Consider the following 14,680-nt stretch of genomic DNA (forward strand, 5'->3'; position numbering starts at 1 on the left):
GCTCGAACCCACGATCTCTTGGACAAAATCGGTTCTTAATCATTAAGCCATCGCGACCCCTAGTTTGAATCAGTTATATTTAAGCTAATTAATTTAGTGAAGCTTAGAAATTATGTTTAATTTCTTCTTATTTAAAAAAAAATTGACTATTCTTATTTCTATATTATAAGTTCTACTTTTCCTTCCAATACATTTAAATACTTGATAACTATCATTAATACTAAGCCATGGAAATTGGTGTATAATCAATTCCATAGAAACTTTGATTACAAGATATGAATAAAAATGTGTTCTTTAGGGTGAAGGACACTTCGATACTTCAAAATGAATGGATTAAATAAATCGAACCAAAGCTTAAAATAGTTTAAGGGGGTATTACCGGTTATAACAACATAAAATAGGCTAATTTTCAATATTTTTGTTCTCAGTTCCTTTATTATATCAATTTGCAAATTTCCACATATGAAATATATGATTTGAAGTTTTCAAACAAAATTTTTTTAATTGTTTTCGTCGTTTTTTCTAATTTATAGTGTGCGTCGAAGTCAGTAGGTTAAAAAATCCCGCGTCCCATGGCGGACAGATAAGCTCGTGAACGAAGAATCTGAAACAAAAAAACCAAACGGCATTTTAACCCTTTGCACTCGGGACCTTTTTCGCGCGGCGCACCATCAACTCGAAGCGTTTTGTAGCGTATTTGGTGAATTTCTTACCTCTAGCTTGAAATGATTACACACATAAAGTAACACATAAAACTTTTATATTTTAATATTAAATGTATCTTTACATATTTAAGATGATAATTTCTCAAACGTTACTCTTTGTAATTTTGCATTGTATGATATTTGAGATAACAACTGCCTAGATGCATGCCCGGCTTGTCGGGACAAGTGTCACAATAATAGGTTGTTTGGTGTCGTTTGCCGGGCTTGCTTCTTCGAGAGCAGACTTTGCAATCTTTTCTAACTCCTGTTAGAATGCTATGCAGCTTTCCATTTAGGCGGATGTTGTCGGATTCGGCTGTTGAAGTCGAGGCTCGGTCGCGCGGCTGGTGGAAATCTCCAGTCAATTGCTTGACTAATGTCTTCAAATATTGTAAGTGATTAAGCGGCCGTTCGCTTCTCTGTTCTTTAGTGGTTTTATATAAAATATATGAATTTATTAAACAAATCTCCAAACCCCAAAAAAACAGTTTACGCCACCATTTGAGTGATTTTCTTAGGAAACAGTACGTTGAAGCATACTGATCGGCACGATCGACACCGCCCATATGTTTGGTGTAATCTATTATTACGTTAGGTTTCTTGACGGTCACTTCTACTCCACCTCGTAAAATTCGTTTTACACGCGTCATACCTGCATTGTTCCAGTTGGTCAAGCATGTGACAACCCTTTTGTCCTTCCACGCTAAAATTAATGTATTTTTTTTCCGGTATGCTACTATTGATTTTTTTCCGAATTTTATTCTTTTTATTTGTTCTGGTAGATGCTTCCTGTTTGTTAAGATAGTTCCTGTAAGGTGGCATTTTAATTTCAATAATTCTTCGGCCAAGATATAGCTCGTGTAATAACGATCGGTGAACATATGATGTCCTTGAGCACCAGGTAGTTTTTCCAGCAGCATTGAGTACAGATGCAATGGTATTCTCGTTGACACCGGAAGGTCGTGCCTTATCAAGCTGTCTGTTGTCAAACTTCCATAATAAGGAAGAATGCCACAGATGTAACCGGTAGTTGAGTCTGCCATCGTATAAACTCGAATCCCCCATTTGGTCGGTTTCTTCGGATTGTAAGTAATGAAGGAGACCCGACCTTTGAACTTGATCGTAGATTCATCCACACAAATTTCTCTTCCCGGTGTAAAATAGTTTAGAAATTTTGAATTTATGTAATCCAGGAAACAGCTAACTAGCTGTAAGCGTGTTCGTGGTCCTGCATCTTGTCTTTGGATTGTCTTTAGATGAAGCATCCAAAAAATCTGATTGAATCTGTCTCTTGTAAACTTGTTCGAATAAAAAGGAATGTAGCTGACATCACTCCGTGACCAATATTCTTGCAAATTTGCCAACGGCATTGTCCCCATATTTATTATAACACCAATAAACGCCCACATTTCTTCGATGGTTACATTCCGCCAATTTCGCCATATCGAGTAAGGAGATAATGTTTTTCCATCTAATTTTTTTGCGGCATAATTATTGGTTTCGATAACAATTTCATTCACCAGTTCATTAGTAACAAAGAGTTTTAAAAAATCCAATGGTTCTTCCTTATCTGATGGTGCGTGCGGTCCTGCAGTAGTGTCGCCGGCTATGAATGGTATTCTTGCCGGTGTTTCTTCAGATTCAGTGCAAGTAATCCATTCGGAACTGTCCGACTGTGAGTCTTCTGTAGTATAAGTATCACTGTCACATTCACTGTCTATTACTCGGATCTTTCGCCTTATGACACCTCTCACTTCGTCACTATCTTCACTACTGCTGTTATTCTCTGTACCTTGAAGCTCTCTGTGTAGACCCGTAATTTCCTCCTTGAGCATCGTGAAATCGAACTCATCTTCACTTGAACTTAATTCAGCATTACGTTCCATGTTTTTAGGGATCAAAAACTTTACATTCAGCAGTCTCTCTGCTACGACTGTCAGGTTCGAACTGATGCCGAAAATGCAGTCCGGTTCGTGGTTGCGGACTAATCCCAAATAAGAAAATGTTATCTCCATTTCCGTTTACACTTCTTAACATTGTATAGAAAGAGCGTAAGAACCTGCGTCGAACAAAGTAAACGAAAACAGTTAGTCCCGCGTATCGAGTTACCGCAGCAAACCAAGTGGTGAGCGAAGGTCACCTCTCGAGTTGCGGTAGCACACCCGATGGTGAGTGAGAGTCACCTCTCGAGTGCAAAGGGTTAAAAAGGAAGGTGTCTTACGTTGTAATTTACCACAATATTTTAAAAAAATCACAAGGAAAGAAAGTGGCGATAAATTGAAAAAATTTTTTTTTAAATCGCGTTTTTTTTCATTTGCTTATTTTTTTCAGGTTCACTTTTTGCTTATATTATATGGCGGTTCCAATATGGCCGCTCAAACCTAGAGATTTTTTTAAATTTATTATACGGGATATAATCCCTTATAAATATAAATAATAATACATAAGATTATAATAGAAAAAATTACAAAGTAAATACAAAAAAAATATAGTAACAACTTAACTATTTCATTAACAATTCATTTCACTAACAATTTTCAAAAATCGATTTTAATTTATTCAATTGTGATTTTAATTATTTTTTTCTGTCAGAAATAAATTCAGCGTTCAATTTTACTCCTATATAAATATATTCCTTATAGTATTAACGTCAGGTCGGATTCGGATTCAGCGACACGCAAAACTTGTGGGTGTCCTAATCTTATAAAAAAATAAAAAATATTCGCGATTATACCTTCAAATAACTTGATCGAGACCTCGTAGGGTTAAATGCATACCATATTTCGATTCAGTAACTTGAAATACCTATGAGTATCTTCATTTCCTCACTAATTGACTTTGATCAGTTAGTAATTCAAAAAATAATTATTATTTCCCGATTTGACCTTCAGATGACATTGTCAATTTTTTTTTATCTCGAGTGCAATACTATATTGCTATGTAAAATTGAACGCTGAAATTATTTCCGCTATAAAAAAATACTTAGAATCACAATTGAATGAATTAAAATCGATTTTTGAAAATTTTTAATCAAATCTCTAGGTTTGAGCCGCCATTTTAGATTTTTCAAAATCGCCATATCGTAAAAGAAAGTAGAGTGTAAAACGAAAATTTTGAGCTCATCCACGATTTTTTTGGTGATCTACGATTTTTTTATAGAGCCATTGTTCGTTTGACGTAGATCGACTCATATACAAAAGTAAGTATTTATCAAAAATTTCTTTTCACAGTCGTGATACAGGTTAGGAACCAGACTCAGAAAATTACAGCGAAATATTATGTACTGTAACAGAGTAAGATGTTTGGTGAAATACACGGTGCGAAGGTTTGCAGGAAAGTCTTTTCGTGTGTGTACGGATTAATACGAGTTACGTGAATATCACAGCGCCGTGCGTAATGGCACACACTTTAGCGACGCTATGTACGTTTTCCGTGGGCTGCCCTCGCTGGCAGCCGCATGCGCTTCCATTGCGCCGAATCTTGCACCTAGATCTTACCTTGAACATGTGCCCTTGCTTCCAGGCGAAGTCCCTGTTAATTACTGCCGGTACTTTTATTGTGCAGCTTCAACCTCACTCGGAAATATAGCTAAATTCTGCTAACTAAAAAGGGACGCGTGGGCACGAAGGCATATGACAGAAAAGAATATGCGAGTATGGAAATGGGCACTTTTTAAGGGCTAGTCAATGATTAGATTACTCGTTCGTAAATATCACGTCTTTATCTTTTATTAGTAAATGGTCTGGTTACAAATTGAGACCTGTGTAGCGATGATAATTACTAGCACGTAGCAGATGCGGACGCCGCTATATTATCCGCTGCCATATTCACGTAGCGATTGTTCGCCTACGGATGAGCTGTAATCCGCGCACAATTATATATCGTCGTGATTTTCGAGTTTGCGTGAGATCGGTCAGCAATCCACCTTTGATTATGCTTTATATTATACACGTAAGATAACGACGGATCACGTAGATGTGTTGCGCGAAGCTGGCCAGCTTACCTCGCGATGTCTGCTATTTCGCCGTCGTTCAGGTCTGCTCAATCGGGGAAGAAGGCTTCTCCTGTTCTTCCTGTGGTAACTGGTATGTTTATAGAAGGTTATGCTCAAGGTCTCATATCTTCTGAGGATCGCTCAGGATGCTTGTCTTTCTTTTAGGGAGAAAACGCACACGGTAGCCTTTATGTTCATCCGATGTCGAAGCTCAAGAGTCCGGAACTCAAAAAAGACGTGAGTGTATGAGAGCAGTTTCTATACTATTATCTGCGTATCTTTCTTCCGTACGCGACACATACTCTCCTTTTATAGCCGGTAGGTGCTGCCAAATTTCGAGATATATAAATATATATATATATATATATGAAATTCTTACACTGCCAAAGATAATTTTAAAGTTATATATATGCTTCATACATTACATCATTAAAATTTTGATTCTTTTTTTTTGTAATTGTTGAGTTTTCTATGTATAAAAGAATAATTATTTGTTTTTCTTCGTTTTTAGTGTAACGTTTGAATATATCTCGCGTTATTAAAATACTAGTTCGGACTCTTTACATTAAATTCGCAATAACGTCTCCGAGAAAAGCAAGAAGTTGACACGCGCGCAATCTAAATAATCAAAAGAAAATCTTTCGAGTGGCAAACCACGAGGCTTGCCAACTCGATGAGCTGCTTCGAAGTGCAATTGATAGCAATCGCATCTATCGGGGAGAGGCCCGACAGCGCCGCGATTAGTACTCAATTTGACTTCTCAACAATCGATATGTTTCAGGAGGGAAGATCTCTAAGGCTGCTTTTTTCTCATGAGAGAAATAGTCTCATGAGTTGAGCTCTTAGAGATCGTTAGGAAAGGAGTTCAGCAGGCTAACCACTGAAAAGAAATTCGTCTCAGGAAATAGCTGAGGCTTTATTTCTACACAGTGCTCGCGTTGCTAAGCAAGGTAGGAAAGTGAGTCCTTTTGCCGCAGTGACGAGCGAATTTATACATGCGAAATGGGTTCCTTTCTACGCTTGGTAGCCCCTACAACGCTATTTTTGTCTTTGACGCAAATTTTGTACACGTTTTATCGCAAAATGGCTCGATCGAAATTACAATTATGCGATTTAAAAAATTAAACTGGAAAAAATGAATTTTTTAACATAAATTGCATCTCTAGGAAAAATCGCCTCTTAAAGTTATAAGCTATACAATTTAATAATCAAATTACGCCATTTTTACAATAAAATTATGGAAAATTTTTACATGGAAAAATCGCTTGTGGTTAAAAGATTGTTATCCATATAAAAGATGATTAATGTTGCTCTCTAATTTTGAATAATAATTAAAAAACAGATTTGCAATTTTCTTTTTTAGCGGTTTAAAAATCAGCAAATTAGTAACAATCATAATCATCATTTTTACAGATACTTATGATCGATTTTCTATCTAACCGTGTCATTTTAATTGTTTAAAAAAATTATGAATTGTTTATTTATTGATAACTTAATGGGTAATTAGTTATCATAATGTCAAATTCTTGCTTTTCTGTTTCAATACGTCGAGATTGTAATCGTATACTCGAAATAACAATATCATTGTTTATTGCAAAATAAGTAACAAAGTTAACTTGTAGATTAGATTTGACTAACAAATATCGATTTGAGAGTTATCAACATGAAATTCAGAATCAGCGCATCAAATTTAACTAAGAAATACTTTTGTTCGTTTAAAAAACTTTATAATTAACGATTTTCTGTTGTAAACAATAAATTTTCCCACGGTCGTGACGTCACGCTCCTTATATGGTAATGTTTTCGCAGAGTTGCCCTAACACATTTGCATATACGTGTGAAAAGCGCCTTCGCTCAATTACCGATTTTCTCTAATTGTCTCGTGTGTGACGGGTTGCCGTTTTGCAGAGGAAAATAGGAGACAAATCAGACAGGACCATTACATTAGGAAATAATCAACATTTTAATGAACCCAAAATTTACCAAAATGAAGTACACATGCGAAGATGAATGCAAGGAGTAATTTTTATGCATCTGTATGTGCTTTTGGTTTTTAATTCATGTTTTATGCAAAAAAAACTTAAATTCTATTTTCAAAGCTGAATATCTCTGCCAGAAATGGGTTCAAAATAATCGTAACAAAAGAAAAATTTAGATTTTTTCTTATAGTTTTTTGTTTATATTAAATTTTCACTTTCCTTCATTCAGGGAAAAAAGCCGATTAAAATAGTAAAATTTTTCGAAAATAGTTCATTTCTCTTGCGTTTTTTAATGGTATAGCACTGATATGTAAAATTCAGAAATAATATTTCCTCAAAATACATCAAATAAGCAGCAAAATAAAAAAAAATCATCTCAATATCTCTTTTCGATCGCGATATTTGTGATTTTTAAATTTTTCTTTTATAAATCATACATAGTGCCTCGGCTATAGTTAGCCACACATTGGCTGACATTCAATCATGATTATCTTATTACTTAATTAAAAAAAAAGACTATACAATTTCATTTATTTCAAAACAACTCTGTATATACTTGAAAAGATGAGTACGACAATATAAGAAAGTTGTCAGCAAAAACAATTTTGAACACACGTACATTGGAAATTGGCCATATACAGCTTCTACTTCTTTTGAAATACCTCAAACACAATATAAGAGTAGAATGTAGCTACATCAATACAAGAGATTGTCAAGTGGAATTCACAGCTCATAATGGCAGACTACTTCATTGTCAAAGCAAGAATATAGACGAAAAAAGGCCTCAAGATCACAGAGGCAACCTGCTGGAATACGTAATGGCGACACTCGATTTAATGAGAGTAAACAGCAAAAGAATGCACTTTCGAGGAAAGTAATTCCAGATCATTCTTGGACCTCACAATCATCGATACATCTCTACTAGTATAATAAGAAATCAAAATATAAAGAAGAAAGAAAGATAGTAGAAAAATCAGCATTAATTGTTATATAGATTATAACAGTGTTACGTTAATGCACCGCAGATGAGCTAGCCGCTACAAAAAGCCGGCCTACTGATAGAATGATAAATTGACTGAATTAAGAAGAAAAGATGACAATTGACGTCGAATATACCAATGCATGAGAAAATCAAACCAACCGAATATGGCTGAAACACAAGAGGCTTATAAACGAATTAAAAGAACCCTATGGATAATTATCTAGTTAAGTGAGAATGAAAATTGGAAGAAACTCATCGAATTACTAAATCGCTTCAATGGAGCCTACCACCTAGAATAATAATATAGACAGACAAAATTTCAAAATGAAAAAAATCCAAAGACGTAAATAATAATCTTTTCGTCAATTTTCGAAGAATTGAATCGGAGTCTAACTTCAGAATTGATCCATCATCCATTCAAATTTTATTTTTCAAAAATAAATAGTTGTGATAAAACAAAACTCTTGCCTATTAAAACTCATTTTTCGGATTAAAGTTATCTTTTTCTTTTCAATGTAAATATCATTGATTGAAGTTAAGTACTTCAACAGTTCCGCAACAACATTAAAGCAGCTCAATCGGCAAATACGTGTATCCAGCATACTATAGACCCTTGAACTCGTATGGCCTTAACTTTCGACCTCTGTAACTTATGACTACGAATATATGAATCTACACTGAGAAAAATAAACTTATAACAATTATTATAAGTATACGAAAAATCACTATAAAATATTAGAAAGTAGGGATATCCTTTGATTATGAGATAGTTTGATAAATTATATCTACTATTATAATATATACAACAATTTTTATACGATTCATGAATAAAAATTACTACAAACGTATGATATAAATTGCTAGAATGTATTATAACGTGTGATAAATCAGTGGTTATGTCTCTCTTTCTCAGACGACCATATTTACTTATGTACATATATACATATATATCTATATCCATTATTTGGTATGATACTAACTTATGTACAATGCTTAGCAGTAGCAGCTGCAGCGGGTAATAGGATACAAGGTAAGAAAGAGAGAGAATATAAACAATACAACGCGAAGCAGCAAGAGAGAGAATAGACTCGCGTAGGCTAAAACTGAGTATATGCTCATGTGCCAGCGGAGTTTTAGTTTTTTTGTAATTTACTACATCCCTAGACATTTTAAAACGAAGCGTAAAAAAAAAATTAAATTCCTTTATTTTTTTAATGCGCCAAAAAACTGAAAAAAATTTTGCTCTCTATTTCTTTTTATTTTGACTTTATTTTCGTATTCTTGGGCACAAAATGAAACTTTTTTCTCATTGGCATTTTTTTCCAAAACGTACGCAAGTCGAAGTAATTGAGGATTGAAAAAAAAGGTTATTTTTTTACAAAAAACGCCGTAACTCGGTTAAAAAACATCGGATAGAACCCCGCGGGGGCTATTTTTAAAGGGAAAGACATTACCTTTCGACCCCCTCCGGTCGATTTGCCCTCCACCGCCTGGTTCTAAATTGGCATTGATTTAAGTCGGGGTTAAAAAAATTGAAATTTTTTTAATCAGTTTTTTTACTGTAAAAAACACATATTTTCATTTTTAAGTCTCTGCACGTCTTAAATGGAAGCTTTTGCAATTACCTTTAAAATGCCCTGCGGTTTTTTGTGATACGATGATTTCCAACCGAGATACAAAACTTTCAAGTTTGCCTAATTTTGAGGTAAGCATGGCAAAAGTGATTGACGGGCAGTGTATGTTCGGAAGAGAAGGAGAGAGAGTGGGGAGCTCTTCCGCGGCACTAGCTTGTTGAGTGTGTCCGAACGCGCACGTGTTCTCGCCGGCCGGCTTTCGCATTACATTTGACAACCCTTTTCCAATCTCAACTTGGCCTTGAGGCAACTTGAAGAAGAGACAATCGACTGCAAATTGTGCATCGAGAGTGTTGTGTGAAAATTCCATGAAATATTTCAAAGAAACCTTGTGAAAATATTGCAGAAAGCTTTCAGAAAGTTATTTGAAATATTTCAGTGAAATATTTCGACAAATTTCCAGAAACCTTGCAGAAACCTTTCACGGAAATGTTATTTGTTACGTTTCGAAATATCTCGGTCATACCTTGCAGGAAACTTGCAGAAACATTGCAGGAAATATTTCAGGAAAGATTTCAAGAAAGATTTCAAGGAAGTTTCAGGGGATATTTCTGAAACCTTGCAGGAACCTTTCACTGAAATATTATTTGCTACGATTGGAAACCTTTCGGTGAAACCTTGCAGGAAACTTGCAGAAACATTGCGGAAATATTTCAGGAAAGATTTTAAGGAAGTTTCAGGGGATATTTCTGAAACCTTGCAGAAATCTTTCACTGAAATATTATTTGCTACGATTCGAAATCTTTCGGTGAAACCTTGCAGGAAACTTGCAGGAACATTGCAAGAAATATTTCAGGAATGATTTCAAGGAAGTTTCATGGGATATTTCTGAAACCTTGCAGAAATCTTTCACTGAAATATTATTTGCTACGATTCGAAATCTTTCGGTGAAACCTTGCAGGAAACTTGCAGGAATATTGCAATAAATATTTCAGGAAAGATTTCAACGAAGTTGCTGGGAATATTTCAAAAAACTTGCGGAAACATTGCAAGAAATGTTTCAGGAAAGATTTCAAGGAAGTTTCGGGGAATATTTCTGAAACCTTGCAGAAACCTTTCACTGAAATGTTATTTGTTAAGTTTCGAAGAATCTCGGTGAAACTTTGCAAGAAACTTGCAGAAACATTGCAAGAAATATTTCAGGAAAGATTTCAACGAAGTTGCTGGGAATATTTCAAAAAACTTGCGGAAACATTGCAAGAAATATTTTGAGGAAAGATAGAGGGAAGTTGCTGGAAATATTTGTAGAATTATTGCAAAAATATTTCGGTAATATTGGCTCAAATACTTCCTGGAAATGTTTCTGAAATCGTTCCAAAAATTTTCACATTTTATTTCGCAATATATTCACGATTCATGTCTGGAAATATATTTCTGGAATATTTCAGAATATTTGTAGTAATATTTGAACGAAATATAATTTTTGTCAAAGAAATGATAAACAAAACTTTTCGGAAAATTTTTTCAGCAATTCTGCAGAAACATCGCAAGAAATATATCAGGAAAGATTTCAAGAAAATTTCCGGGAATGTTTCAAAAACCTTGAAATGTTTCCTGAAATATTTCTTACAATGTTTCTGCAAGTTTTCTATAAGGTTTCACCGAGATATTTCGTAACTTAACAATTAACATTTCCGTGAAAGGTCTCTTCAAATATTTCTCAAAATATTTGACTGAAATTTTTTAAATAACTTTCCGAAACCTTCCTGCAATATTTTCACAAGGTTCTTTTAAATATTTCATGGAATTTTTCACTGAAATATTGCATGCTGAGTGTGCAACTTATTAAATAACCTTGCTGGAAACATTTTTCGAGTGATGCGCATGCGCACAGTCTTTATTCTCAAGCGGCTTAATATATATATATATATAGAAACCTTGCAAGAATTGTTGCTGTAATGTTTCTAGAAATATTTTAGAACGATTGGATGGAAGCTTTGCAGAAATATTGCGAGAAAAGTTGCTGCAACCTTTTTTGCAACATTGCTGCAGCTTCAATTGCACGGGCATAGCAATATTATAGAAATATTTCAATGAAAGCTTGCAGAAATGTTCCAAACCTTTCATGAAACATTGCAGCAATATTGCAGCAATATTACATGCTGTGTGGGGAGTTGAGTAAGTGTAAGGCCGTCGCCAGGTTCGCTACGTTCGAGAGCCAGGCGGAGTTCATCCGAGACTCCGTCATTCTTTGTAAGTACCTTCTCGTACCTACCGTCTCTCTCTTGCTAGCTTGTTACTCTCTCTCTCTCTTTATCGCTGCGCTGCACTCCTTGTAAACTCCTGCGTTATATAAACACCATTTTATTTTATATGTGCCTTCCTCTTATTTACACCTGACTCTGCTGCCTCTCACGTTCCCCCATCGATATATTAATACGAAGATTAACTGCTTGATCCACGACACTCCCGCGGGCCTTAAGGCATAACTGGACATCTGGGCATAGCCTCGTGCGGCTACTGCACGCCCGCAACGAGTTGCATTTTGTATCCTTCGTTCTCTCGCGAAATAACGCGGGCAAGTAACAATCTTGTTATAGTATAACAAAAAATACTTTAAATAGTGATTGCATAAAATATTGATATTTATAAATAGAATATTTACTTAACACGAGGTAAATTTTATTATAATATGAACTTATTGCATTATACATATAAATAAAAATAGTTGTTATGTCTAGACGAGATGGTGTTATGGCTAGACGTGATGATGTTTAAAATACTGTCGCGTAGGTGAAGATTGGATCTTAGTCAGAAGGTAAGCAGAGGTTGGTTAAAGGGATAACGCCTTTCCGGTTTGAGCGTGTAGGTTGATAAGTCCGTTTTGAGTAGCGAAGCTTAGAAATAATACAATAATAGTACTATACTACTGAATTACTGAACTACTACTGCCTGCCTTGCGGATCCTGATCCAACCTTTTTATACCATAGGCTGACGTGCCCCTTCCCTTTCTTTTTACCAAATTAATATGCGGTGTGTAATATTCCCGGAATTGACATGGAGAATGTGCTTAGCCTAATCCATCTCGCTATATAGATTTACACTCAGCCTCCATGGCTAGTTGGCGGTGCACTAGTGCCGCTGTTATACGTGCCCGACAGTGGAAACACCCTTGCCAGTGCGCTGTATCTTGTCCGCAGAGACGGCATGGATGATACGGGGCTCGCCCGAATCTCCAACCGCCGTAGGTTTCTTCGAAAAAAAACCGTAGGTATAAGTGGCCGTGGTGAGCTTCCCTGAATATATAATCCGTTAGTTGGCAGTGACTCCAGCCTCCCTTGTCATCGAACTATGAGATTTCGAGATGCTTTATAGCAAATAGCAGCTGATAGCTGATATCTGACAGGAGGTATGTTTTGTTCTTTGACTTTTCTCTTTTTTTTTAATTTTTAGAAAGTAGAGAGTGGTGGTGGAGTTTCTTTTTTTTCGGATTATAGGAGTAGAATTACTTACATGGCTATGGATGGGGAGTGAGGAGTGTTGTAGTTGGTTGGCGGCATGAAATATTTTCCATCAAGTAACGTTTGTGCAGATTTGCAGATCATTCTTATTCGAAGGTTTAAGGGCTGATTCAACTCTTGCATCGGTATATTTTCGAGTTTATAACTGTTTTTACTGCACACTCTATATGCGCAAAGTACGCAACTGACTGCTATTACGGATGCAATGACGATTATTATGGTTACGCATAACGTTTAATACGGATGTAATAGTTTCACATGATCCGAGTGTTCGTACTTGTTCTGATTATTACTTATTTTTGTGATGTTAATAGATTAAACTCGCAGGAGTTATTGTTTGATTTGCGTATAGTTGGGCGCGGGCAAAGGTAAAAGAAAAAAATACGTTTACACTCGTTACCAATTAAATTCTCGCTAACAAAGGCATGTGTAGTTTCTTCCTCTGTCACAGTCAGGTAATTACCTTGTGGTCTAATAAATTTAGCGACTTGGTTTGTTTCATGAAGATATTGAAATACTGCTAGTGAATATAATTTGAAACTATGCGTATTGCTGCTTGCGATAAGGAGAAAAATTACTTCGACAATAATGTTCTTAGGGAAATAAACTACGTTAACTTCTGCAATTTGTTTTAGGGTTATAATATTAATTTTTGACATATGTATTGGCAACTTTGAATTAGTAATTGCCCTGATAGTTTTTAGTGCACTCAGCAAAAATTGCGGATTGAAAGAAAATTGTTTGTTTTGCAGGAGTACTTCAGTTGATATCTAAATAAACTTAAGTAACATGTCGTTAATTTTGGCTGAAATAAGGCTAATGTGTGTAGAATTATATATTGGGCTCATTGCGTTAGTAATGAAATCTGCGCGAGCTTTTCTAAAAAGCAAAAGATTTGTTTCTGATTATAAATTATTTTCGGGGATATAAGATAAGTCAAACCCGCCCATGTTCGGTTAAATTACTCTCGCGTATATACCAAACATCTTCAAGGGCCTTATCGGCATGTTCGAGTAAGAGGCTGTCTGTTGATGCTAGGGCATCCCGTCCCCCGTTGGGTGTATCAAAAGCATATGCGTTGAGAGAGGTGCTGATTGATTCGTTGACATGTTCAAGTTTTTTTGTTTTCTTGTAGGCTGTGTACATAGATTTTTTTATGAAATCGTTTATCTCCATTGTCTTGCAAGCTATGGATATTTTCTCGAGTATTTGGGTGAAGTTGTAATGTGACTTAAGTACTGAGTTGACGTTAACAGCGGTGATAATATTCCATTTCTCTTGAATAATTCGTATGTTAGGTCCTTTTTCAAAGGCGATTCCAGGTTGATTATTATACTGTTTCGTAGTTGGCTGATTTTAGCATATAACAGTAGTTACTAGACTGATGAAAAGTATCCTAGGTAACAGTATTTTGCTAGTATTAGCTGGAAGAGTAGTGGTTATTAAAATTTTTGTCTTGCGTTGACAGCAATTTTGTTGAAAAGCTCAATCCATTTCCAATTCTCTATTTGGTCAAAATTGTTTATCAGTGTGATTGGAGAGGTGTTATTATTTCTACGGAGTAGGAGTGGTGCCACTCATGGAAACGTGTCTGTAGGCTCATTAGTGTTAGGTTTGAGTAGCTCGCTGAGTTTTGTTGTGTTTTTGTTTCGGGTGTCAGTACTTTTTGCGTCACGATGACCAGTGGTTTAATGTATAGAAGTGTTTTTGTTAGTATATTTCTCAAGGATGCCTCTTATTTCTGCTATATACTTTATCGCTGTGTGCAAACAGTCAGAGTAGTGTTCGTGAAATTGTTTTAGAGAGCGAATGTTTTTTGTTCGGAAAGGTAAAAGGTTGGCTATACCGGCCGGTTTAGAAGATGCATCTATAGGTAATTTAAGGTTGGGGTATTGCTGGATGACATGGCGTATGCAATCTGTACA

At 35.5% G+C, this 14,680-nt stretch overlaps 2 protein-coding genes across 3 annotated transcripts in view; one reads left to right on the top strand and one right to left on the bottom strand.

Annotated features, from left to right (window-relative positions):
* Window positions 1-14,680, top strand: part of LOC131664074 (potassium voltage-gated channel protein Shaker) — a 1,178,399-nt gene that overhangs the window by 1,128,522 nt on the left and 35,197 nt on the right. The gene's annotated exons all lie outside the window — the stretch shown is intronic.
* Window positions 815-2,719, bottom strand: LOC131664975 (piggyBac transposable element-derived protein 4-like). Its single transcript, XM_058936521.1, has one exon. The coding sequence runs from the start codon at window positions 2,717-2,719 to the stop codon at window positions 815-817; it is 1,905 nt and encodes a 634-aa protein (XP_058792504.1).

The sequence above is a fragment of the Phymastichus coffea genome, unplaced genomic scaffold, assembly GCF_024137745.1.
Source record: "Phymastichus coffea isolate CEN01 unplaced genomic scaffold, Cenicafe_Pcof_1.1 PCOF00003, whole genome shotgun sequence".
In the NCBI taxonomy this organism is placed as follows: domain Eukaryota; kingdom Metazoa; phylum Arthropoda; class Insecta; order Hymenoptera; family Eulophidae; genus Phymastichus; species Phymastichus coffea.

Excerpts from the sequence above, each read along its gene's own strand:
- LOC131664975 (XM_058936521.1), bottom strand. The coding sequence starts at position 2,719 with ATGGAGATAACATTTTCTTATTTGGGATTAGTCCGCAACCACGAACCG.